General features: G+C 55.6%; 1 protein-coding gene across 4 annotated transcripts in view; it reads right to left on the bottom strand.

Annotated features, from left to right (window-relative positions):
- Positions 1-2,514: 2,514 nt before the first annotated feature.
- Positions 2,515-25,774, bottom strand: part of LOC125453662 (cholecystokinin receptor-like) — a 43,503-nt gene continuing 20,243 nt past the window's right edge. For 2 of the 4 annotated variants that reach the window (XM_059646890.1, XM_059646892.1), the window contains exons 2-5: positions 17,458-17,709; positions 13,906-14,167; positions 9,932-10,059; positions 2,515-3,091 (exon numbers count right to left, since the gene is read on the bottom strand). In XM_059646890.1, coding sequence (XP_059502873.1) covers positions 2,568-3,091; positions 9,932-10,059; positions 13,906-14,167; positions 17,458-17,709 — 1,166 coding nt within the window. In that variant the 3' untranslated portion in view covers positions 2,515-2,567. The remainder of the gene's footprint in view (positions 3,092-9,931; positions 10,060-13,905; positions 14,168-17,457; positions 17,710-25,774) is intronic. The other 2 variants (XM_059646891.1, XM_059646893.1) reach the window with 2 other exon arrangements.

The following is a 25,774-nucleotide window of genomic DNA, read 5'->3' as shown; positions in this document are numbered from 1 at the left end:
TGCTGAGGGAGCGGGCACTGTCGGAGGGTCAGTGCTGAGGGAGCGGGCACTGTCGGAGGGTCAGTGCTGAGGGAGCAGGCACTGTCGGAGGGTCAGTACTGAGGGAGTGGGCACTGTTGGAGGGTCAGAGCTGAGGGAGTGGGCACTGTCGGAGGGTCAGTGCTGAGGGAGCGGGCACTGTTGGAGGGTCAGTGCTGAGGGAGCGGGCACTGTCGGAGGGTCAGTGCTGAGGGAGCGGGCACTGTCGGAGGGTCAGTGCTGAGGGAGCACCGCACTGTCGGAGGGTCAGTGCTGAGGGAGCGGGCACTGTCGGAGGGTCAGTGCTGAGGGAGCGGGCACTGTTGGAGGGTCAGTGCTGAGGGAGCAGGCACTGTCGGAGGGTCAGTACTGAGGGAGTGGGCACTGTTGGAGGGTCAGTGCTGAGGGAGTGGGCACTGTCGGAGGGTCAGTGCTGAGGGAGCGGGCACTGTCGGAGGGTCAGTGCTGAGGGAGCGGGCACTGTCGGAGGGTCAGTGCTGAGGGAGTGGGCACTGTCGGAGGGTCAGTGCTGAGGGAGCGGGCACTGTCGGAGGGTCAGTGATGAGGGAGCACCACACTGTCGGAAGGTGTGTGCTGAGGGAGCGGGCACTGTCGGAGGGTCAGTACTGAGGGAGTGGGCACTGTCGGAGGGTCAGTGCTGAGGGAGCACCGCACTGTCGGAGGGTCAGTGCTGAGGGAGCGGGCACTGTCGGTGGGTCAGTGCTGAGGGAGCACCGCACTGTCGGAGGGTCAGTGTTAAGGGAGCAGGCACTGTCGGAGGGTCAGTGCTGAGGAACTGGGCACTGTCGGAGGGTCAGTGCTGAGGGAGCGCCGCACTGTCGGAGGGTCAGTGTTGAGGAACTGGGCACTGTCGGAGGGTCAGTGCTGAGGAAGTGGGCACTGTCGGATGGTCAGTGCTGAGGGAGCGCCGCACTGTCGGAGGGTCAGTGCTGAGGGAGCGGGCACTGTCGGAGGGTCAGTGCTGAGGGAGCGCCGCACTGTCGGAGGGTCAGTGTTGAGGGAGTGGGCACTGTCGGAGGGTCAGTGCTGAGGGAGGCTGCACTGTTGGAGGGTCAGTGCTGAGGGAGTGGGCCCTGTCGGAGAGTCAGTGCTGAGGGAGGGGGCACTGTCGGAGGGTCAGCGCTTAGGGAGTGGGCACTGTCAGAGGGTCAGTGCTGAGGGAGCGCCGCACTTTCGGAGGGTCAGTGCTGAGGGAGCACCGCACTGTCGGAGGGTCAGTGCTGAGGGAGCGCCACACTGTCGGAGGGTCAGTGCTGAGGGAGTGGGCACTGTCGGAGGGTCAGTGCTGGGGGAATTAAACTGAGGTCCCTTTGAGTGAAACCCTACTCAGTTTCATTTATAAGTTCCTGCTGCAGCTCTCTGTGAGAATGAGTCCAGTGCAGGGGGAGGTCTCCCTGTTATCCAGGTCAATGTTTGACTTCAGTCTAGATCAATCAAGAAGATTGACTTTAATGGTGATGATGTTTGTGTGATCTTTCTCTGCATCTATTGTGGAGAGGCTCGAGCAGGGAGCACAGTTTGAGGTTCCCGGAGGTTGGAAAGGGCTCGATTGGAAACTGCAGCCTCTCCAATGATCAGTCCCAGCTTGGGCCCGAAATCCAAACCAGTCAGACCCACGTTGTGGCCGGGACTGGGCCTGAGGTGGCTGGGACTGGGCCTGAAGTGGCCGGGACAGGGCCTGAGGTGGCTGGGACTGGGCCTGAAGTGGCTGGGACTGGGCCTGAAGTGGCCCGGACTGGGCCTGAGGTGGCAGGGACTGGGTCTGAGGTGGCCGGGACAGGGCCTGAGGTGGCTGGGACTGGGCCTGAAGTGGCCGGGACTGGGCCTGAGGTGGCAGGGACTGGGTCTGAGGTGGCCAGGACAGGGCCTGAGGTGGCTGGGACTGGGCCTGAGGTGGCCGGGACTGGGCCTGAGGTGGCCGGAACTGGGCCTGAGGTGGCAGGGACTGGGTGAGTGGTCAGTCAGTGGTGACCAATCGCATTGTTCTCTCCGGGATCACACTCTACCCAGTGCGGACACTCCCAGGGCACTCTGATCAGTCACACTGTCCTCCCACCAAACTGGGCCAGTGGGGGAGGGGGAGACAACGCGCTCGGTGAAATGACCCAGAGATTAGGGTTCAGACAGGGCAGGGGTTAAAGGTCAGAGCACTCGATGCTACGAACAGAACATCATTCTCCTCAAACTCAAAACCCTCAACCTCCATAACCTTGTGCTGATGGAGTGTAGTGTCTCAGAGGGAGCAGTGAGGGGGTGGTGAGGGGGTAATTTGGGGGCGGTGAGAGGGTCTGGGGGGGCAGTGAGGGGCTGATGAGAGGGTTTGGGGGGCAGTGAGGGGGTGATGAGGGGGTTTGAGGCGCAGTGAGGGGGTAATGAGGGGGCCTGGGGGGCAGTGAGGGGGTGATGAGGAGGTTTGGGGGGCAGTGAGGGGGAGATGAGGGGGTTTAGGGGGTGGTGAGGGGGTTTGGGGGGGCAGTGAGGGGGTGGTGAGGAGTTTGGGGGGGGCAGTGAAGTGGTGGTGAGGGTGTCTAGGGGGGGCCCACCGTGCTGACAGTGGTGTAACTGAACTTGGACAGGGAGGTGCCAGTCGCTCCAGGCTCCTCATCCTGCTCTCGGAGGAGGGTGAGGGGACGTAGGCAGCGTGCGAAGGTGCTGAGGAAAGCCTTTCGGAATCTCTTGTTCATGAAGCAATAGACCAGGGGGTTTACACAGGACGAGGTGTATGACAGCAGGTGGATGAAGGAGATGGGCGCCCCAGAGAGATGCTTTATAGCATTCTGGTTGTCAAAAGCACGCCAGGTGTTGACGGTGTAGATGGGCATCCAGCAGATGAAGAACATGACTACGATGACAATCAGCATCCGGACCACCCGCTTCTTGGCCACCAGCTTCGACTCAGAGGCATTGCTGCGAGCACGGTCCAGCTTGGCGCTGGAGCTGGGGGTCAGGGTCACCATCTCCATCGTATTCCTGCGCTTTCCCACCTGCAGGTAGCAGCCATCGCTGTCCTCGCTGTGTTCCAGGCTGGAGCCAGTGTTACCACTCACCTGGGCTGTACACGGCAAATTCCAACTGGTTAACACCGGGACCCACAACATTCCTATCGTATTGTTATTCCGAGAGAAATTTCGACATCTCCTTCAGAGATCCAACAGGAGCAGGACCCACCCCACCTCTCAGTAGGACCATGAGCTGATATCCTCATGGACTCAGCCCCATTTACCCACCCACTCACCATAAACGCTTAATTGTTCAACAATCTAAATATAGCTTTAAATTGAGGGGTGAAAGATATAGGACAGATGTCGGAGGTAGTTTCTTTACTCAGAGAGTAGTAAGGGAATGGAACGCTTTGCCTGCAACGGTAGTAGATTTGCCAACTTTAGGTACATTTAAGTCGTCATTGGATAAGCATATGGACGTACGTGGAATAGTGTAGGTTAGATGGGCTTGAGATCGGTATGACAGGTCGGCACAACATCGAGGGCCAAAGGGCCTGTACTGTGCTGTAATGTTCTATGTTCTATGTTCTATAATCTATCTTTGCCTTAATAACATTCAATGACGGAGCCTTCCTGGGCAGGGAATTCCACAGATTCACACCCCTTTGGGTAAAGATGTTCCTTCTCAACCCAGGGCCTAAACAGGCCCTTCAGCCCAACAGGTCCCACTGACCCTTACAGCATCCCACCCAGCCCCTGTGACCCTGCATTTCCCCTGGTTAATTCACCTCGCCTGCACATCTTGGATGCTATATGAGCAGTTTCCCATGGCCAGTCCACCCAACCTCTTTGGACTCTGGGAGGAAACCGGAGCACCCGGAGAAAACCCACACAGACACGGGGAGAATGTGCAAACTCCACACAGACAGTGACCCGAGGCTGGAATCGAACCCAGGTCCCTGGCGCTGTGAGACTGCAGTGCTAAACACTGAGCCACCGTGCCGCCCCTTGATCTCCTGGCTGTCCCCAGTGAGGATGCTGTGGAGCTGCTTCTGCTGTTCCCTGTGCACCCCCCCTCCCCCCACCACCCCATGGTGGTCCTTCCAATTCCATCCTTTACTGACAGTTTGGTAAAGCTGGGTGACTTTATTTCAGAATCACCTCCCATTGCTGTGGGTCTGGAGTCACATGTAGGCCAGACCAGGTAAGGATGGCAGATTTCCTTCCCTAAAGGGCATTAGTGAACCAGGTGGGATTTTAATTGATTGCCACTAGATTAAACTGTTTATATTTTCTGCTTCTATTTTTGCCGCACAGAATTCCTCAGATTCACAGCCCTTTGGGTGAAGAAGCTCCTCCTCAATTCAATCTTAAATCTGCTCCCACCTATTTTGAGGCTATACCCACCCCCAGTTCTATTTTCACCCCCACCCTCAGTGGGAACAACCTTCCTGCTTCTATCTTCGCTATTCCCTACATATTTTTATGTGTTTCTCTAAGATCCCCCTTATTCTTCTAAATTCCAATGACTCTAGTCCCAGTCTACTCAATTGCTCCTCATAAGCCATCCCTCTGAACTCTAGAATCAACCTAGATCAATCTCTGCACTCGCTCCAGTGCCAGTTCATCCTTTCTCAAGTGAGGAGACCAAAACTGCACACAGTACTCCAGGTGTGGCCTCATCAGCACCCTATGTGCTGCAGCATAACCTCCCTGCTTTTAAACTCCATCCCTCTGGCAATGAAGGACAGTATTCTATTTGCCTTCTTAAAGACCTACTGCACCTAAAAACCAACTTTTTGTGATTCATGCACCAGGACACCCAGGTCCCTCTGCACTGCAGCGTGTTGCAATTTTTCTCCATTTAAATAATAATCCATTTGGCTGTTCTTCCTACCAAAATGGATGACCTCACATTTACCAGCATTATACTCCATCTGTCAGACCCTTACCTGTTCACTTAACCTATCTGTATCCCTCTGCAGATATCGCTCTACCATTCATCTTCGTGTCATCTGAGAACGTTGTCACACTGCACTTGGTCCCCAACTATAAATCATCTGTGGTCCCAACACTGATCCCTGAGGCACTAGCCACTGATAACCAACCGAAAAAAAACCTATTTATCCCCACACTTTGCTTCCTGTTAGTTAACCAATCCTCCGTCCATGTTAATATATGACTGTGACGCTCTGCACCTTTATCTTATGCACCAGCCTTTTGTGCAGCACCTTGCCAAATGCCTTCTCGAAATGCAGACACACCACACCTGCTGGTTCCCCATTGTCAACTGTGCTCATAACGTCCTCAAAGAATTCCACTATCTTGTCTGATGCTGCTTGGCCTGCTGTGTTCATCCAGCTCTACACTTTGTTATCTTAGTTAAACATGGCCTGCCTTTCATCAACTCATGCTGTATCTGCCCGATGGGACAATTTCTATCCAGATGTCTCGCTGTTTCTTCCTTGATTATAGATTCAAGCATTTTCCCCACTATAGAAGTGAAGCTAATGGCCTATAGTTACCCACCTTTTGACTCGCTCCTGTTTTAAACAGGGGCGTCACATTTGCTGTTTTCCAATCTGACAGAACTGCCCCAGAGTCCAGCAAATTTTGGTAAATTGTCACAGGTGCGGCTGCTATTACTCCCTCCATCTCTTTTAGTACCCTGGGCTGCAATCCATCAGGGCCAGGAGACTTGTCTACCTTTAGCCCCATTCGCTCGCCCAACACAATCTCTTTAGTGATAATGATCATTTCTAGGGCCTCACCTGACATAGCCTCCCTGTCATCAATTATTGGCATGTTGTGTCTTCCGCTGTAAAGACTAACAAAATATCTATTCAACGCCTCAGCCATTTCCTCAGCTCACATTGCTAAATCCCCTTTCTCATCCTCTAAAGGACCAATGTTTACCTTAGCCACTCTTCTTCGTTTTGTATATTTATAGAAAATTTTGCTATATGTCTTTATATTCTGAGCTAGTTTATTCTCATAATGCATCCTACTTCCCTTTGTAGCTTTTTTAATGGCTTTCTGTTGATCTTTAAAGATTTTCCAATCCTCTAGGTTCCCATTAATGTTTGCCAGTTTATAACTATGAGCTTTCAATTTGATACTCTCCTCTATTTCCTTATTTCTCCATGGCTGATTGTCCCTTTTCCTACATTCTTTCCTTTTCACTGGTGTATACTTTTCCTGAGCACTGTGAAAAATCACTTTGAAAGTCCTGCACTGTTCCTCAGACACCTCACCATTTCATCTTTGTTCCCAGTCTACCTGAACCAACTCCTCCCTCATCCCATTGTGGTCGCTTTTGGTGAAGCACAGGACACCTTCTCACCATCCATCTGTTTTTTAAATTCAGCCTTACTGTGGTCACAAAAAACAGAAGTTGCTGGAAAAGCTCAGCTGGTCTGGCAGCATCTGTGAAGAAGAAAATCAGAGTTAACGTTTCTGGTGTGGTGACCCTACCTCAGAATCCAGTTTACAGCATCCGCATTCCTGAATTCATACCTGGATTTCTGAAGAAGGGTCTAGGCCTGAAAAGTCAGCCTTCCTGCACCTTAACTATGAGATCATCAGTTCCTGTCTCATTACACAGGACCAGATCGAGAATAGCTTGCTCCCTCATCGGTTCCATTACATACTGTTCCAAACCTATCACAGATACTTTCTATTAAGTCCTCAAAGCTGCCTCGACCGACTTGGTTGGACCACTATGCAGATTAAAATCCCCGTGACAATTGTCGTACCATATTTTCATGCACCAGTTATTTATTTGGTTATTGCCGGCTACACAGTGATGTTATTATTTCGTGGCTTACAGATAGCGCCTATCAGAGTGATATTTTCCCCTTACTATTTTTAATTTCCACCAACATTGATTCAACCTTTTTCTCATCTGTCATTCCCACCCTGATGTCATTCTTAAATATCAGAGCTACGTCCGACAGTGCCCGCTCCCTCAGCACTGACCGTGCGACAGTGCCCGCTCCCTCAGCACTGACCCTCCGACAGTGCCCACTCCCTCAGCACTGACCCTCTGACAGTGCGGCGCTCCCTCAGCACTGCCCCTCCAACAGTGTGGCACTCTCTCAGCACTGACCCTCCAACAGTGCCCGCTCCCTCAGCAATGACCCTCCGACAGTGCAGCGCTCCCTCAGCATTGACCCTCCGACATTGCCTACTCCCTCAGCACTGACCCTGCAACAGTGCCTGCTCCCTCAGCAATGACCCTCCGACAGTGCAGCGCTCCCTCAGCATTGACCCTCCGACAGTGCCCGCTCCCTCAGCACTGACCCTCCGACAGTGCGGCGCTCCCTCAGCACTGACCCTCCGACAGTATCCGCTCCCTCAGCACTGACCCTCCGACAGTGTGGCGCTCCCTCAGCACTGACCCTTTGACAGTGCCCACTCCCTCAGCACTGACCCTCCGACAGTGCCCGCTCCCTCAGCACTGACCCTCCGACAGTGCCCACTCCTCAGCACTGACCCTCCGACAGTGCCCGCTCCCTCAGCACTGACCCTCCGACAGTGCCTGCTCCCTCAGCACTGACCCTCCGACATTGCCTACTCCCTCAGCACTGACCCTGCAACAGTGCCCGCTCCCTCAGCAATGACCCTCCGACAGTGCAGCGCTCCCTCAGCATTGACCTTCCGACAGTGCCCACTCCCTCAGCACTGACCCTCCGACAGTGTCCGCTCCCTCAGCACTGACCCTCCGACAGTGCAGCGCTCCCTCAGCACTGACCCTCCGACAGTGTGGCGCTCCCTCAGCAGTGACCCGCTGACAGTGCAGCGCTCCCTCAGCACTGACCCTTTGACAGTGCCCACTCCCTCAGCACTGACCCTCCGACATTGCCTACTCCCTCAGCACTGACCCTGCAACAGTGCCTGCTCCCTCAGCAATGACCCTCCGACAGTGCAGCGCTCCCTCAGCACTGACCCTCCGACAGTGTCCGCTCCCTCAGCACTGACCCTCCGACAGTGCAGCACTCCCTCAGCACTGACCCTCCGACAGTGTGGCGCTCCCTCAGCAGTGACCCGCTGACAGTGCAGCGCTCCCTCAGCACTGACCCTTTGACAGTGCCCACTCCCTCAGCACTGACCCTCCGACAGTGCCTACTCCCTCAGCACTGACCCTCCGACAGTGCCCACTCCTCAGCACTGACCCTCCGACAGTGCCCGCTCCCTCAGCACTGACCCTCCGACAGTGCCTGCTCCCTCAGCACTGACCCTCCGACATTGCCTACTCCCTCAGCACTGACCCTGCAACAGTGCCCGCTCCCTCAGCACTGACCCTCCGACAGTGTGGCGCTCCCTCAGCACTGACCCTCCGACAGTGCCCGCTCCCTCAGCACTCACCCTCTGACAGTGCCCGCTGCCTCAGCATTGACCTTCCAACAGTGCCCACTCCTCAGCACTGACCCTCCGACAGTGCCCGCTCCCTCAGCACTGACCCTCCGACAGTGCCTGCTCCCTCAGCACTGACCCTCCGACATTGCCTACTCCCTCAGCACTGACCCTCCGACAGTGTGGTGCTCCCTCAGCACTGACCCTCCGACAGTGTCCGCTCCCTCAGCACTGACCCTCCGACAGTGTGGTGCTCCCTCAGCAGTGACCCGCTGACAGTGCAGCGCTCCCTCAGCACTGACCCTCCGACAGTGCCCACTCCCTCAGCACTGACCCTCCGACAGTGCCTACTCCCTCAGCACTGACCCTCCGACAGTGCCCACTCCTCAGCACTGACTCTCCGACAGTGCCCGCTCCCTCAGCACTGACCCTCCGACAGTGCCCGCTCCCTCAGCACTGTCCCTCCGACAGTGCAGCGCTCCCTCGGCACTGACCCTCCGACAGTGCAGCGCTCCCTCAGCACTGACCCTCCGACAGTGCAGCGCTCCCTCAGCACTGACCCTCCGACAGTGTCCACTCCCCAGCACTGACCCTCTGACAGTGCCCGCTCCCACAGCATGGATCCTCCGACACTGCAGCGCTCCCTCAGCACTGACCTTCCAACAGTGCCCGCTCCCTCAGCACTGACCCTCCGACAGTGCCCGCTCCCTCAGCACTGACCCTCTGACAGTGCCCACTCCCTCAGCACTGACCCTGTGATATTGCCCACTCCCTCAGCACTGACCCTGCAACAGTGCCCGCTCCCTCAGCAATTACCCTCCGACAGTGCAGCGCTCCCTCAGCATTGACCCTCCGACAGTGCCCGCTCCCTCAGCACTGACCCTCTGACAGTGTGGCGCTCCCTCAGCACTGACCCTCCGACACTGCCCGCTCCCTCAGCACTCACCCTCTGACAGTGCCCGCTCCCTCTGCACTGACCCTCCGACAGTGCCCTCTCCCTCAGCACTGACCCTCCGACAGTGCCCGCTCCCTCAGCACTGACCCTCCGACAGTGCAGCGCTCCCTCCGCACTGACCCTCCGACGGTGCCTACTCCCTCAGCACAGACCCTCCGACAGTGCCCGCTCCCTCAGCACTGACCCTCTGACAGTGCCCGCTCCCTCAGCACTGACCCTGCGATATTGCCCACTCCCTTCAGCACTGACCCTCTGACAGTGCCCGCTCCCTCAGCACTGACCCTCCGACAGTCACCGCTCCCTCAGCACTGACCCTCCGACAGTGCCCGCTCCCTCAGCACTGACCCTCCGACAGTGCCCGCTTCCTCAACACTGACCCTCGAACAGTGCGGTGCTCCCTCAGCACTGACCCTCCGACAGTGCCACTCCCTCAGCACTGACCCTCCGACAGTGCCCGCTTCCTCAGCACTGACCCTCCGACAGTGGGTTGCAGAGCAAGCAGGAGAATGGGATTGAGAAACACAGCAGCCTCGATCAACTGGCAGAGCAGACTCAATGGGCCGAATGGCCTAATTCTGCCTCTGAGGTGTTATTTCGTAAAAATATACCCTATTGTCATTAGTGAAAAGCAGATTCTAACCTTTAGCTTCCTTTCTTTGGTCCATCTCAAACTGGATTCCCCTGTAGAGCTCCCTGGAGATCAGTCCATAAGCAGTGGCCATCACAACTCCAGGGAAAAAGAAGAGGATAAATAACAGGAACAAGTACCTGGAATAGTGAGGGAGAAATTAGCACCATCAGTCTCAAGGAAGCCGCTCAGCACTGAGCCCGAATTCCCTGAAGCAGCCAATGTTGACAGTGTGACTCACGCACATTAATGAGGTTAGCGGGGTAGTGTTCGGATGGGAATTCCACAGCTCAGGACAACAGGAGGCAGAGAGTAGCAGTAGAAGGGAATTTCTCAAATTGGAGACCTGTAACCAGTGGTGTTCCACAGGGATCACTGTTGTTTGTGATATACATAAATGATCTGGAGGAAGGTAGATTAGCAAATTTGCAGATGACACTAAGATTGGTGGAGGAGCAGATAGTGAAGGGGACTGTCAGAGATTACAGCAGAATATAGATAGACTGGAGAGTGGGGCAGATGAATGGCAGATGGAGTTCAATCCAGGCAAATGCGAGGTGATGCATTTTGGAAGATCTAATTCAAGGGTGAACTATACAGTAAATGGAAAAGTCCTAGGGAAAATTGATGCACAGGGAGACCTGGGTGTTCAGGTCCATTGTACCCTGAAGGTCACTTCACAGGTCGATAGAGTGGTCAAGAAGGCATACGGCATGCTTTCATTCATTGGACAGGGTATTGAGTACAAGAGTTGGCAGGTCATGTTACAGTTGTATAAGACTTTGGTTCGGCCACATTTAGAGTACTGTGTACGGTTCTGGTCGCCACATTACCGAAAGGATATGGATGCTTTGGAGAGGGTGCAGAGGAGGTTCACAAGGATGTTGCCTGGTATGGAGGGCGCTAGCTATGAAGAGAGGTTGAGTAGATTAGGATTATTTTCATTAGAAAGACGGAGATTGAGGGGGGACCTGATTGAAGTCTACTAAATCATGAGGGGTATAGACAGGGTGGATAGCAAGAAGCTTTTTCCCAGCGTGGGGGACTCAATTACTAGGGGTCATGAGTTCAAAGTGAGAGGAGGGCAGTTTAAGGGAGATATGTGTGGAAAGTTCTTTACACAGAGGGTGGTGGGTGCCTGGAATGCGTTGCCAGCGGAGGTGGAAGAGACGGGCACGAAAGCCTCATTTAAGATGTTTCCAGACAGATACATGAATGGGCAGGGAGCAGAGGGATATAGATCCTTGGAAAATAGGCGACAGGTTTAGATAGAGGATCTGGATCAGCGCAGGCTTGGAGGGCTGAAGGGCCTGTTCCTGTGCTGTAATTTTCTTTGTTCTTTGTTCTATTAATTGTATAGGCTCTGTCCTTGTCTGTTTTACCAAAATTGTAATACCTCACATTTATCCAAATTAAACTCTATCTGCCGCTCCTCAGCCTTTTCACCCAACTGATCGCGATCCCTTTGTAATCTTAGATAACCTTCTTCACTGTCCACTTCACCACCAATTTCAATGTCTGCAAATTTGCTAACTGTGCCTCCTAAATTCTCATCCAAATTGTTTATATAAATAACAAGCAACAGTGGACCCAGCACTGATCCCTGTGGAACACCGCCAGTCACAGGCCTCCAGTCTGAAAAACAACTCTTCACTACCCTTGTCTGCCTTCCGGAGAGACCACTCTCTCCGTGACTCCCTTGTTCGCTCCACACTGCCCTCCAACCTCACCACACCCGGCACCTTCCCCTGCAACTGCAGGAAGTGCTACACTTGCCCCCACACCTCCTCCCTCACCCCTATCCCAGGCCCCAAGATGACATTCCACATTAAGCAGAGGTTCACCTGCACATCTGCCAATGTGGTATACTGCATCCACTGTACCCGGTGTGGCTTCCTCTACATTGGGGAAACCAAGCGGAGGCTTGGGGACCGCTTTGCAGAACACCTCCGCTTGGTTCACAATAAACAACTGCACCTCCCAGTCGCAAACCATTTCAACTCCCCCTCCCATTGCTTAGACGACATGTCCATCATGGGCCTCCTGCAGTGCCACAATGATGCCACACAAAGGTTGCAGGAACAGCAACTCATATTCCGCTTGGGAACCCTGCAGCCCAATGGTATCAATGTGGACTTCACCAGCTTCAAAATCGCCCCTTCCCCCACCGCGTCCCAAAACCAGCCCAGTTTGTCCCCTCCCCCCACTGCATCCCAAAACCAGCCCAGCTCATCCCCTTCCCCCACTGCATCCCAAAATCAGTCCAGCTTGTCTCTGCCTCCCTAACCTGTTCTTCCTCTCACCCATCCCCTCCTCCCACCCAAGCCGCACCTCCATCTCCTACCTACTAACCTCATCCCACCTACTTGACCTGTCCGTCTTCCCTGGGCTGACCTATCCCCTCCCTACCTCCCCACCTATACTCTCCTCTCCACCTATCGTCTTTTCTCTCCTTCTTCAGTCTGCCTCCCCCTCTCTCCCTATTTATTCCAGTTCCCTCTCCCCATCCCCCTCTCTGATGAAGGGTCTAGGCCCACAACGTCAGCTTTTGACAGGGCTGTTAAGAAGACATATAGTGTTTTAGCTTTTATTAATAGAGGGATCGAGTTCCGGAACCAAGAGGTTGTGGTGAAGCTGTACAAAACTCTGGTGCGGCTGCACTTGGAGTATTGTGTACAGTTCTGGTCATCGCATTATAAGAAGGATGTGGAAGCTTTGGAAAGGGTGCAGAGGAGATTTACTAGGATGTTGCCTGGTATGGAGGGAAGGTCTTACGAGGAAAGGCTGAGGGATTTGAGGCTGTTTTCATTAGAGAGAAGAAGGTTGAGAGGTGACTTAATTGAAACATATAAAATAATCAGAGGGTTAGATAGGGTGGATAGGGAGAGCCTATTTCCTAGGATGGTGACGGCGAGCACGAGGGGGCATAGCTTTAAATTGAGGGGTGAAAGATATAGGACAGATGTCAGAGGTAGTTTCTTTACTCAGAGAGTAGTAAGGGAATGGAACGCTTTGCCTGCAACGGTAGTAGATTCGCCAACTTTAGGTACATTTAAGTCGTCATTGGACAAGCATATGGACGTACATGGAATAGTGTAGGTTAGATGGGCTTGAGATCGGTATGACAGGTCGGCACAACATCAAGGGCCGAAGGGCCTGTACTGTGCTGTAATGCTCTATGTTCTATGTTTGTGCTCCTGAAATGCTGCTTGGCCTGCTGTGTTCATCCAGCTTCACACTTTATTATCTTGGATTCTCCAGCATCTGCAGTTCCCATTATCTCTTCACCATTCCCCTCTGGTTCCTGCCATTAACCTAATTTTGTCTCCAGGTGGTCAGCTCACCCTGGGTCCCACTTTAATAACCAGCCTACCAGACAGTCGAAGGCTTTACTTCGCTGTAAAAACTCTTTGAATCAGGGGAGCACAGAGATCTCAGAGAGTGGAGGGGCTGGAGGTGATTAGATTAGCTTCCCTACAATGTGGAAACAGGCCCTTCGGCCCAACAAGTCCACACCGCCCCTTGAAGCATCCCACCCAGATCCATCCCCCTAGAACCCAAACACCCCTGAACAATAAGGGAATTTAGCATGGCCAATCCACCTAGCCTGTACATCTTTGGACTGTGGGAGGAAACCGGAGCGCCCGGAGGAAACCCACGCAGACACAGGGAGAATGTGCAAACTCCACACAGTCACCTGAGGCTGGAATCGAACCTGGGTCCCTGGTACTGTGAGGTTACAGTGATAACCACTGAGCCACCGTGCCACGCCATTCCAGAGGGAGAGGCGGATGTAGACATGGCGGGGAGGTTGAGGTACAATAAACTGGACTGGGAGTGCATTAGGATGGGGAGGGTGTGGGTGTGAGCTGAGATGGAGGGAGGGTGGAATGTGAGAGATTGACTGGGAGGGTGGGGTAGAGTTGGGGAGCATGGGGAGGGGAAATGGTGCCAGCTCGCTCTCACCCTCTCTCAGAATTCCTTACCAGGCTTGTTGTACATGTTTGCTGGGCCAGGTTAGGCGACAGTTATGAGCTGTGCTGCGATCGGCCTTCAGGAAGGGGTGCAGCAGATTGTAGACGGGATATGGGATCATGATGACAATGGACAGGAGCCAGGTGACAGCAATGACCCGGTAAGCGTGAGAGCGAGTCTGCCAGACCCGGGATTTCAGCGGGTTACAGATTGCACTGTATCGCTCGATCGCAATGGCCACCAGGCTGAAAGTGGAAACACTGACCGAGATCCCTGTGGAAGAAATTCAGCATCAAAACACCTGGGAAGCCACAAACAGCAAACAGGCTCCGAGGCAGGAAGGGCCATTCCCACAGGGAGAGCCCCTCACCTCGCCTTGCACTCACTTCCCCTCCCCCTCCCCTGCCGCATCCTCCTCCCCCTTCCCATCCTCCTCCCCCCTCGCCATCCCCCACCCCCTCCCCTGCCCCATCCCACTCCCCCTCCCTGACCTCCTCCCACTCCCCCACCCCTGTCCCTCCACTGCCCCATCCTCCTCCCCCTCCCCATCCCTCCCCCTCCCCTGCCATATCCCACTCCCCCTCCCCATCCCCTCCACTGCCCCATCCTCCTCCCCCTCCCCATCCCCCACCCCCTCCCCTGCCACATCCCACTCCCCCTCCCTGACCTCCTCCCACTTCCCCTCCCCATCCCCGGTCCCTCCACTGCCCCATCCTCCTCCCCCCTCACCATCTCTCACCCCCCCGCCCCATCCCCCTCCCATCCCCAACCCCTCCACAGCCCCATCCTCCTCCCCTTTCCCCACTCCCACCCACTCCTCCACCCCCCCGCACCTTCTCCCGCTCCTCGTCTCCTTCCTCCTCCTCCCCGTCGCCCTCCCCATCCCCCACTCCCTCTCTCACACACACACACACTCTCACACACACACACACTCACACACACACACACACACACACACACACACACACACACACACACACACACACACATTCTCCCTCTCTCACACACACTCACACATTCTCTCTCCCTACACCCCCCAACACACACACACACACATACACACCCCCCAACACACACACACACACACACACACACATACACACCCCCCAACACACACACACACACACACACACATTCTCTCTCTCTCTCACACACACACTCACACATTCTCTCTCCCTGCTCCCCCCCACACATACACACACATTCTCTCTCCCTGCCCACCCCCCACCCCCACCCCCCCCCCACACACACACACACACACACACACACACACACACATACACACCCCCCAACACACACACACACACACACACATTCTCTCTCTCTCTCACACACACTCACACATTCTCTCTCCCTGCTCCCCCCCACACATACACACACATTCTCTCTCCCTGCCCACCCCCCACCCCCACCCCCCCCCACACACACACACACACACACACACACACACACACCCTTACACTCACATACTCTCTCTCTCTCTGTCTCTCTCTCTGTTCCACTCCCCAGCCCACAGAGGTCCTAAATGATTACCTGATCAGAGTTTCTGGAACCATTTAGTTTTGAAGAAGTGTGGGACAGTGAGGCCTCCTGCAGTTGTGATGGGATTTGTATTGGAGCAGTGTTTGCTCGCTTTTAATTTGGAGATTCAGGAATTGATTTTTTTGGCTTAAGGGAAATACCAATAGACTTGAAAAGTTTTGGGTTCAGTTCACAAAATCAGAGATGTACTGCTGAGGCTTTATAAGGCCCTGATCAGGCCACAGTTGGAGTATTGTGTGCAGTTTGCGCCCCATATCTCAAGTACGATGTAGTGGCCCTGAAGCGGGTTCAGTGGAGGTTCACGAGAATGGTCCCAGGAATGAGAAGCTTAACATTTGAGGAACGTTTGAGGACTCTGAGACTATACGCATTGGAGTTTAGAAGGATGAGGGGGGGTTCTAATTGAAACTTACAGAATATTGAATGGCCTGGACAAAATGGATGTTGGGAAGATGCATCCATTGGCAGGAGAGACTAGGACCCAAGAGCATAGCCTTAGAGTAAAGAGATAGAACAGAGATAAGGAGAAACTTTGTCAGCCAGAGAGTGGTGATTCTATGGAATTCATTGCCATAGAAGGCTGTGGAGGCCAGGTCAAAGAGTACATTTAAGACTGAGATAGATTCTTGATTGTCAAGGGGATCAAGGTTTCCGGGGAGAAAGCGGGAGAATGGGGTTGAGGAACTTATCAGCCATAATTGAATGGTAGAGCAGACTTGGTGGGCCAAGTGGCCTAATTTCTGCTCCTATTTCCTTCAGTCTTATGGTCTTACAGAGTTGGTTCAGGACAATGGATCACCTCAGTTCCCATTATCTCTCACCTCAGTGAAAGAGTTTGAATTTTAAAATCAAGACCAGAGGTATTTGGTTAGAATCTTGAAAGAGTTATTTGAAGCTAAGAAAATTTAAGCTCTGAGGAAGGGTCACTCAACCCAAAGTGTTAACTCTGATTTCTCTCCACGGATGCTGCCAGACCCGCTGAGATTTTCCAGCAATTTCTGTTTTTGTGGAAAGTTTAAGCTCAGTTGTGTGAATAATCAAGGACTCATGAGACCAGGAATTGAAACAGACAATTGTAACTGAAACAAACCTATTGATGTGAAAGGGAAGAGAACTCTTGCTGGTATTTGAATATTGTATAGTGATGCTGTTGGGATAGTTGGCATCTTGTTCTGCCAAGTGTTTCAAAATGTTTCAAATTCACTTATACGTAAATAGTTTGGTTTGATTTATTTTGTCTTGATTTCCTTTGTGTAATAAATGTGTGTTTTGTTGTGAAAAACACTTTTGCAGCATCGTGGGTTTATTTTTCAGAGAAGGACCACCATGTGAAATGTAAAAGGAAACAAAATATGATCCATTAAGCAAGGTTTCAATCTGACTTGTCAGCAGCAACATCAGCTGGGATCATTATAACATACAGTCATGCACAGGCAGAGACCAATACACACACACACACACACACACACACACACACACACACACTCATATACATGCACGCACACACATAGACACACACACACACACACACTCATATACACACACACACTCATATACATGCACGCACACACTCATATACACACACTCATACACACACACACACTCATGCACGCACACACATACACACACACACACTCATACATGCACGCACACACTCATATACACACACACACACACACACACACACACTTACACACACACACACACGGGCACATAGAAAAGACAGAAGCAATGGCACACACTAGCACACACACACAAATGTACAGGCACACAGACACACACACACACACACACACACACACACGTACACAAATATACCGACACACACAGACAGACAGACACACACACACACAATGACACAGGCATTCAGAGACACATAAACATAGACACACTAACACACACAAATATACTGACACACGCGCACACTCACACAGAGAAACCTGTTCCCCCAGAGCCCGTGCATTGCGATGGGCCTGAATCCCTGCTCCCACCCTCAGGCTGTGCAGTGAGCCACCTCTTACCCATGAAATAAGCTGTGATCTTACACATGGCCTGCCCAAAGATGAAGTCTCCCAGCAGGTTGGGGATGAGGGTGAATGGCATGCAGAAAAGGGCAACCATCAGGTCACTAAGGGCCAGCGAGAGCAGGAAAGAGTTGGTGACTGTCTGCAATCTCTTGTTGAGAATGAGCACCACAATAATCATTGTATTTCCGAAAACACTCAGGAGGAAGATGATTGAGTACAGCAGGATCCTGACAGTGTAATCAAGGTCTGCAAAGATATAGAAGGACCAGGAATCAAACAGTTTGAAATAAGTGGAACAGAACATTGTCACGGGGAGCTAACAGGGTGCCCTCCACCCAATGCCATGATCATTCACCATCAAACACAAAACCTACAGCCTCCTAGCTCCTGCAGCAACACCCAACCTGAATAACCATGGCGCCACTCTTCTACAGGCAAGGCAGAAGGTCACTGTGTGCACAGCAAGATCCCAAGCACAGTGATGCTCTCCCCAGCTTCCCAGGTAACCAGTGTGCAGGACAACACGGGGGGTGGGGGGGATTCCACCAACTGTTCCTCCGTTACACCCTCAGCACCACTGATCCAACACCACCCCCCCCCACACCGCCCCCTGAGACAGTGTGGCCCCAATAGGAACAGCAGCAGAAAGAGACGGCTCAGACCCTTGACACTGTTGTGCTGTATAAAGGTTGTGGCTATCACACCAGCACCACATTGACACCTGAAACCAACACCCACACTTCCCAACGCCAACATCACCAAATTCCCCTCACATCCTGGTATGCTCCCTTCCACCCGCAAACCCCTTCGACACACACACTCACAAACAGCTACCCCCCGGCAGTGACAGGTTTTGGAAGGGACCTCATTAAGGTGAATGTTGATCTCTCTCGGCACCTTCTCGGCGGCTGCAAGACTGTATCCTGCCCTCCGTGCTGCTAGCACTGCCATTGCACAATCAACAATGTGAAGCATCAGAGTAACAGGACTGACTGTACCCCGGCACATGAGACAGGGACAAATCTGACCCAGCCCAACGATCCAAATAACAACCATCAGCCCCAGGCTCAAGGTTACTATTCAAGGGCTGGCATTTAACACTGAGGCATCAGTGGAAACATTCATCTCCATCTCAGGAAGAAATTTCTCCACATCCCAGTTACTATTCCAAAAACATGATTCTGCGGCGCTCCCTCAGCACTGACCCTCCGACAGTGCCCGCTCCCTCAGCACTGACCCTCCGACAGTGCCACTCCCTCAGCACTGACCCTCCGACAGTGCCACTCCCTCAGCACTGACCCTCCGACAGTGCCCGCTCCCTCAGCACTGACCCTCCGACAGTGCCACTCCCTCAGCACTGACCCTCCGACAGTGCCACTCCCTCAGCACTGACCCTCCGACAGTGCCACTCCCTCAGCACTGACCCTCCGACAGAGCCCGCTCCCTCAGCACTGACCCTCTGACAGTGCCCGCTCCCTCAGCACTGACCCTCCGACAGTGCCCGCTCCCTCAGCACTGACCCTCCGACAGTGCCCGCTCCCTCAGCACTGACCCTCTGACAGTGCCACTCCCTCAGCACTGACCCTCCGACAGTGCCCGCTCCCTCAGTACTGACCCTCCGACAGTGCCCGCTCCCTCAGCACTGACCCTCCGACAGTGCCCGCTCCCTCAGCACTGACCCTCCGACAGTACCCGCTCCCTCAGCACTGACCCTCCGACACTGCCCGCTCCCTCAGCACTGACCCTCCGACAGTGCCCGCTCCCTCAGCACTGACCCTCCGACAGTGCCCGCTCCCTCAGCATTGACCCTCCGACAGTGCCCGCTCCCTCATCACTGACCCTCCGACAGTGCCCGCTCCCTCAGCACTGACCCTCCGACAGTACCCGCTCCCTCAGCACTGACCCTCCGACACTGCCCGCTCCCTCAGCGCTGACCCTCCGACAGTGCCCGCTCCCTCAGCACTGACCCTCCGACAGTGCCCGCTCCCTCAGCACTGACCCTCCGACAGTGCCCACTCCCTCAGCATTGACCCTCCGACAGTGCCCGCTCCCTCATCACTGACCCTCCGACAGTGCCCGCTCCCTCAGCATTGACCCTCCGACAGTGCCCACTCCCTCAGCATTGACCCTCCGACAGTGCCCGCTCCCTCAGCACTGAACCTCCAACAGTGCCCGCTCCCTCAGCACTGACCCTCCAGCAGTGCCCGCTCCCTCAGCACAGACCCTCCGACAGTGCCCGCTCCCTCAGCAGAGACCCTCCGATAGTGCCCACTCCCTCAGCACTGACCCTTCGACAGTGCGGCGCTCCGACAGCACTGACTCTCCAACAGTGCCCACTCCCTCAGCGCTGACCCTCCGACAGTGCCCACTCCCTCAGCACTGACCCTCCGACAGTGCCCGCTCCCTCAGCACTGACCCTCCGACAGTGCCCGCTCCCTCAGCATTGACCCTCCGACAGTGCCCACTCCCTCAGCATTGACCCTCCGACAGTGCCCGCTCCCTCAGCATTGACCCTCCGACAGTGCCCACTCCTTCAGCATTGACCCTCCGACAGTGCCCGCTCCCTCAGCAGAGACCCTCCGACAGTGCCACGCCCTCAGCACTGACCCTCCGACAGTGCCACTCCCTCAGCACTGACCCTCCGACAGTGCCACTCCCTCAGCACTGACCCTCCGACAGAGCCCGCTCCCTCAGCAATGACCCTCTGACAGTGCCCGCTCCCTCAGCACTGACCCTCCAACAGTGCCCGCTCCCTCAGCACTGACCCTCCGACAGTGCCACTCCCTCAGCACTGACCCTCCGACAGTGCCCGCTCCCTCAGTACTGACCCTCCGACAGTGCCCGCTCCCTCAGCACTGACCCTCCGACAGTGCCCGCTCCCTCAGCACTGACCCTCCGACAGTACCCGCTCCCTCAGCACTGACCCTCCGACACTGCCCGCTCCCTCAGCACTGACCCTCCGACAGTGCCCGCTCCCTCAGCATTGACCCTCCGACAGTGCCCACTCCCTCAGCATTGACCCTCCGACAGTGCCCGCTCCCTCAGCATTGACCCTCCGACAGTGCCCACTCCTTCAGCATTGACCCTCCGACAGTGCCCGCTCCCTCAGCAGAGACCCTCCGATAGTGCCCACTCCCTCAGCACTGACCCTTCGACAGTGCGGCGCTCCGACAGCACTGACTCTCCAACAGTGCCCACTCCCTCAGCGCTGACCCTCCGACAGTGCCCACTCCCTCAGCACTGACCCTCCGACAGTGCCCGCTCCCTCAGCACTGACCCTCCGACAGTGCCCGCTCCCTCAGCATTGACCCTCCGACAGTGCCCACTCCCTCAGCATTGACCCTCCGACAGTGCCACTCCCTCAGCACTGACCCTCCGACAGTGCCACTCCCTCAGCACTGACCCTCCGACAGAGCCCGCTCCCTCAGCACTGACCCTCTGACAGTGCCCGCTCCCTCAGCACTGACCCTCCGACAGTGCCCGCTCCCTCAGCACTGACCCTCCGACAGTGCCACTCCCTCAGCACTGACCCTCCGACAGTGCCCGCTCCCTCAGTACTGACCCTCCGACAGTGCCCACTCCCTCAGCACTGACCCTCCGACAGTGCCCGCTCCCTCAGCACTGACCCTCCGACAGCACCCGCTCCCTCAGCACTGACCCTCCGACACTGCCCGCTCCCTCAGCACTGACCCTCCGACAGTGCCCGCTCCCTCAGCACTGACCCTCCGACAGTGCCCGCTCCCTCAGCACTGACCCTCCGACAGTGCCCGCTCCCTCAGCATTGACCCTCCGACAGTGCCCGCTCCCTCATCACTGACCCTCCGACAGTGCCCGCTCCCTCAGCACTGACCCTCCGACAGTACCCGCTCCCTCAGCACTGACCCTCCGACACTGCCCGCTCCCTCAGCGCTGACCCTCCGACAGTGCCCGCTCCCTCAGCACTGACCCTCCGACAGTGCCCGCTCCCTCAGCACTGACCCTCCGACAGTGCCCACTCCCTCAGCATTGACCCTCCGACAGTGCCCGCTCCCTCATCACTGACCCTCCGACAGTGCCCGCTCCCTCAGCATTGACCCTCCGACAGTGCCCACTCCCTCAGCATTGACCCTCCGACAGTGCCCGCTCCCTCAGCACTGACCCTCCAACAGTGCCCGCTCCCTCAGCACTGACCCTCCAGCAGTGCCCGCTCCCTCAGCACAGACCCTCCGACAGTGCCCGCTCCCTCAGCAGAGACCCTCCGATAGTGCCCACTCCCTCAGCACTGACCCTTCGACAGTGCGGCGCTCCGACAGCACTGACTCTCCAACAGTGCCCACTCCCTCAGCGCTGACCCTCCGACAGTGCCCACTCCCTCAGCACTGACCCTCCGACAGTGCCCGCTCCCTCAGCACTGACCCTCCGACAGTGCCCGCTCCCTCAGCATTGACCCTCCGACAGTGCCCGCTCCCTCAGCATTGACCCTCCGACAGTGCCCACTCCTTCAGCATTGACCCTCCGACAGTGCCCGCTCCCTCAGCAGAGACCCTCCGATAGTGCCCACTCCCTCAGCACTGACCCTTCGACAGTGCGGCGCTCCGACAGCACTGACTCTCCAACAGTGCCCACTCCCTCAGCGCTGACCCTCCGACAGTGCCCACTCCCTCAGCACTGACCCTCCGACAGTGCCCGCTCCCTCAGCACTGACCCTCCGACAGTGCCCGCTCCCTCAGCATTGACCCTCCGACAGTGCCCACTCCCTCAGCATTGACCCTCCGACAGTGCCCGCTCCCTCAGCATTGACCCTCCGACAGTGCCCACTCCTTCAGCATTGACCCTCCGACAGTGCCCGCTCCCTCAGCATTGACCCTCCGACAGTGCCCACTCCTTCAGCATTGACCCTCCGACAGTGCCCACTCCCTCAGCGCTGACCCTCCGACAGTGCCCACTCCCTCAGCACTGACCCTCCGACAGTGCCCGCTCCCTCAGCACTGACCCTCCGACAGTGCCCACTCCCTCAGCACTGACCCTCCGACAGTGCCCACTCCCTCAGCACTGACCCTCCGACAGTGCAGCGCTCCCTCAGCACTGACCCTCCGACAGTGCGGCACTCCCTCAGCACTGACCCTCCGACAGTGCGGCACTCCCTCAGCATTGACCCTCCGACAGTGCCCGCTCCCTCATCACTGACCCTCCGACAGTGCCCGCTCCCTCAGCATTGACCCTCCGACAGTGCCCACTCCCTCAGCATTGACCCTCCGACAGTGCCTGCTCCCTCAGCATTGACCCTCCAACAGTGCCCGCTCCCTCAGCACTGACCCTCCGACAGTGCGGCGCTCCCACAGCATTGACCCTCCAACAGTGCCCACTCCCTCAGCACTGACCCTCCGACAGTGCCCGGTCCCTCAGCACTGACCCTCCAACAGTGCGGCACTCCCTCAGCACTGACCCTCCGACAGTGCCCGCTCCCTCAGCACTGACCCTCCGGCAGTGCGGTGCTCCCTCAGCACTGACTCTCCAACAGTGCCCACTCCCTCAGCGCTGACCCTCTGACAGTGCCCACTCCCTCAGCACTGACCCTCCGACAGTGCCCGCTCCCTCAGCACTGACCCTCCGACAGTGCCCACTCCCTCAGCACTGACCCTCCGACAGTGCCCACTCCCTCAGCACTGACCCTCCGACAGTGCAGCGCTCCCTCAGCACTGACCCTCCGACAGTGCGGCACTCCCTCAGCACTGACCCTCCGACAGTGCGGCACTCCCTCAGCACTGACCCTCCGACAGTGCGGCGCTCCCTCAGCACTGACCCTCCGACAGTGCCCACTCCCTCAGCACTGACCCTCCGACAGTGCCCACTCCCTCAGCACTGACCCTCCGACAGTGCCCACTCCCTCAGCACTGACCCTCCGACAGTGTCACTCCCTCAGCACTGACCCTCCGACAGTGCCCACTCCCTCAGCACTGACCCTCCGACAGTGCCCACTCCCTCAGCACTGACCCTCCGACAGTGTCACTCCCTCAGCACTGACCCTCCGACAGTGCCCACTCCCTCAGCACTGACCCTCCGACAGTGCCCACTCCCTCAGCACTGACCCTCCGACAGTGCCCACTCCCTCAGCACTGACCCTCCGACAGTGCCCACTCCCTCAGCACTGACCCTCCGACAGTGTCACTCCCTCAGCACTGACCCTCCGACAGTGCCACTCCCTCAGCACTGACCCTCCGACAGTGCCCACTCCCTCAGCACTGACCCTCCGACAGTGCGGTGATTGTTACGAGCCGCGTTTTGAACCCAGGCCCCAGGACGATAAGGGTGTCCCTGGATTAAAGAGGCCCGTGATTGGCCGATCCTGCAGACTATGTGTACTTCAAGTGGTGAGTTCTCTGATCAGCCAGGATCACATTGAGGGGCAGCACAGACTCAAGGGGCCGAATGGCGTGCTCTCAATGCATGTCTGAATGTTTGTGTCCCTTAGTTGGCAGAGGCAGTAACTGGTGAAAATCACACTGACGCGTGTTTCTACGCCTCACAGTCTTGTGAGCACATTCTCCAGTGCAGCCCGAACAGCATTGTGAGGGGAACAAGGCCATTCAGCCCATCGTGTATGTGACAGACAGAGCCTCAGAATGCCTGTTCTGCAGCCCTCACTCTGTCGCCTTGTTCCTCCAATGTTTCCTCTCCATGCCTGGGTGGATATTTGATAAAAGCAGACTTTCTGCCCCTTCCCTCTTCCACAGTGAGATCCCGTTCCCAGCTGCTGACCGGGATAGCATTTACCAAACAGCCCCAACAATCCCCAACATTGAAATCATCCCGCTCCCTCTCACTGCTCCACCCATTACCCTGGCACCCGACACCGCCCCCACGCCCCACCCAAACCCCTCCATCAACACCCACTATACATCTTCGCCCCACCCCCCACACACCCCGCTCCCATGAGGAGTGCTTGAGGACTCTGGGACTGTACTCGATGGAGTTTAGGAGGATAATGGGGGGATTGGATTGAAACTTAGGGAATACTGAGAGGCCTGGATAGACTGGATGTGGAGAAGATGTTTCCACTAGAAGGAGAGAGTAGGGCCTGAGGGCACAGCCTCAGGCTGAAGGGATAACCCTTTCGAGCTGAGATATGGAGGAGTTTCTCCATCTGTGGGGGCCGAGTCATTGAGCATATATAAGGCAGAGACAGACAGATTCCTGATTGGTAAGGGGGTCCAGGATTCCTGGGAGAAGGTGGGAAAATGGGATTGTGAAACGTATCAGCCATAAATAACGTAGCAGACACAATAGGCTGAATGGCCTCAATCTGCTCCTACGTCTCATTGTCTTCAGTCACCTCTGGCTGTCTCAAACTCTAGAGCAGGTGGGCTCACCCAGTCTGGCCTTTCCTCATCGGGGACCCACTCAACCCACGGGTACCTGCACTCCATCAACCTGGCCACCCCCCATCGGCTTCGGCACACTCTCACACTCACACACACTCTCTCACACTCACACACACTCACACTCACACACACACTCTCACACACACACACACTCACACTCTCTCACACACACACACACTCTCTCACACTCACACACTCACACTTACACATACTCTCTCACACTCACACACTCTCTCACACTCACACACTCACGCTCACACTCTCTCACACTCACACACACTCACACTTACACATACTCTCTCACACTGACACTCTCTCACACTGACACTCTCTCACACACACTCACTCTCTCTCACACTCAAACACTCTCACTCACACTCACACTCCCACACTCTCTCTCACGCTCAGACTCTCTCACACACACACTCTAACACTTTCCCACACTCACACTCTCTCTCACACTCACACACACTCACACTTACACATACTCTCTCACATACACACACTCACGTGCACACACACTCTCTCACACTCACATACACTCTCTCACATTCACACACACTCTCTCACACTCACACTCATATACTCTCTCACACTCACACTTACACACTCTCTCACACACACTCTTTCACACTCACACACACTCACACACTCTCTCTCACACTCACACACTCTCTCTCATGCTCAGACTCTCACACACACACACTCTCACACCCTCACACTTTCTCACACTCACACACACTCACACTTACACATACTCTGTCACATACACTCACGCACACACACTTTCACATTCACACTCACACACTCTCTCACACTCACACACTCTCTCTTACACAATCACACACACACTCTCTCTTACATTCACACACACTCTCTCACACGCACACTCTCACACTCACACACACTCTCACACTTACACTCTTTCACACTCACACACACTCTCTCAC

Source organism: Stegostoma tigrinum, chromosome 6 (genome assembly GCF_030684315.1).
Source record: "Stegostoma tigrinum isolate sSteTig4 chromosome 6, sSteTig4.hap1, whole genome shotgun sequence".
NCBI lineage: Eukaryota > Metazoa > Chordata > Chondrichthyes > Orectolobiformes > Stegostomatidae > Stegostoma > Stegostoma tigrinum.
Note: the sequence above shows the minus strand (reverse complement) of the source record. Positions and strands in the feature narration are given on the sequence as shown.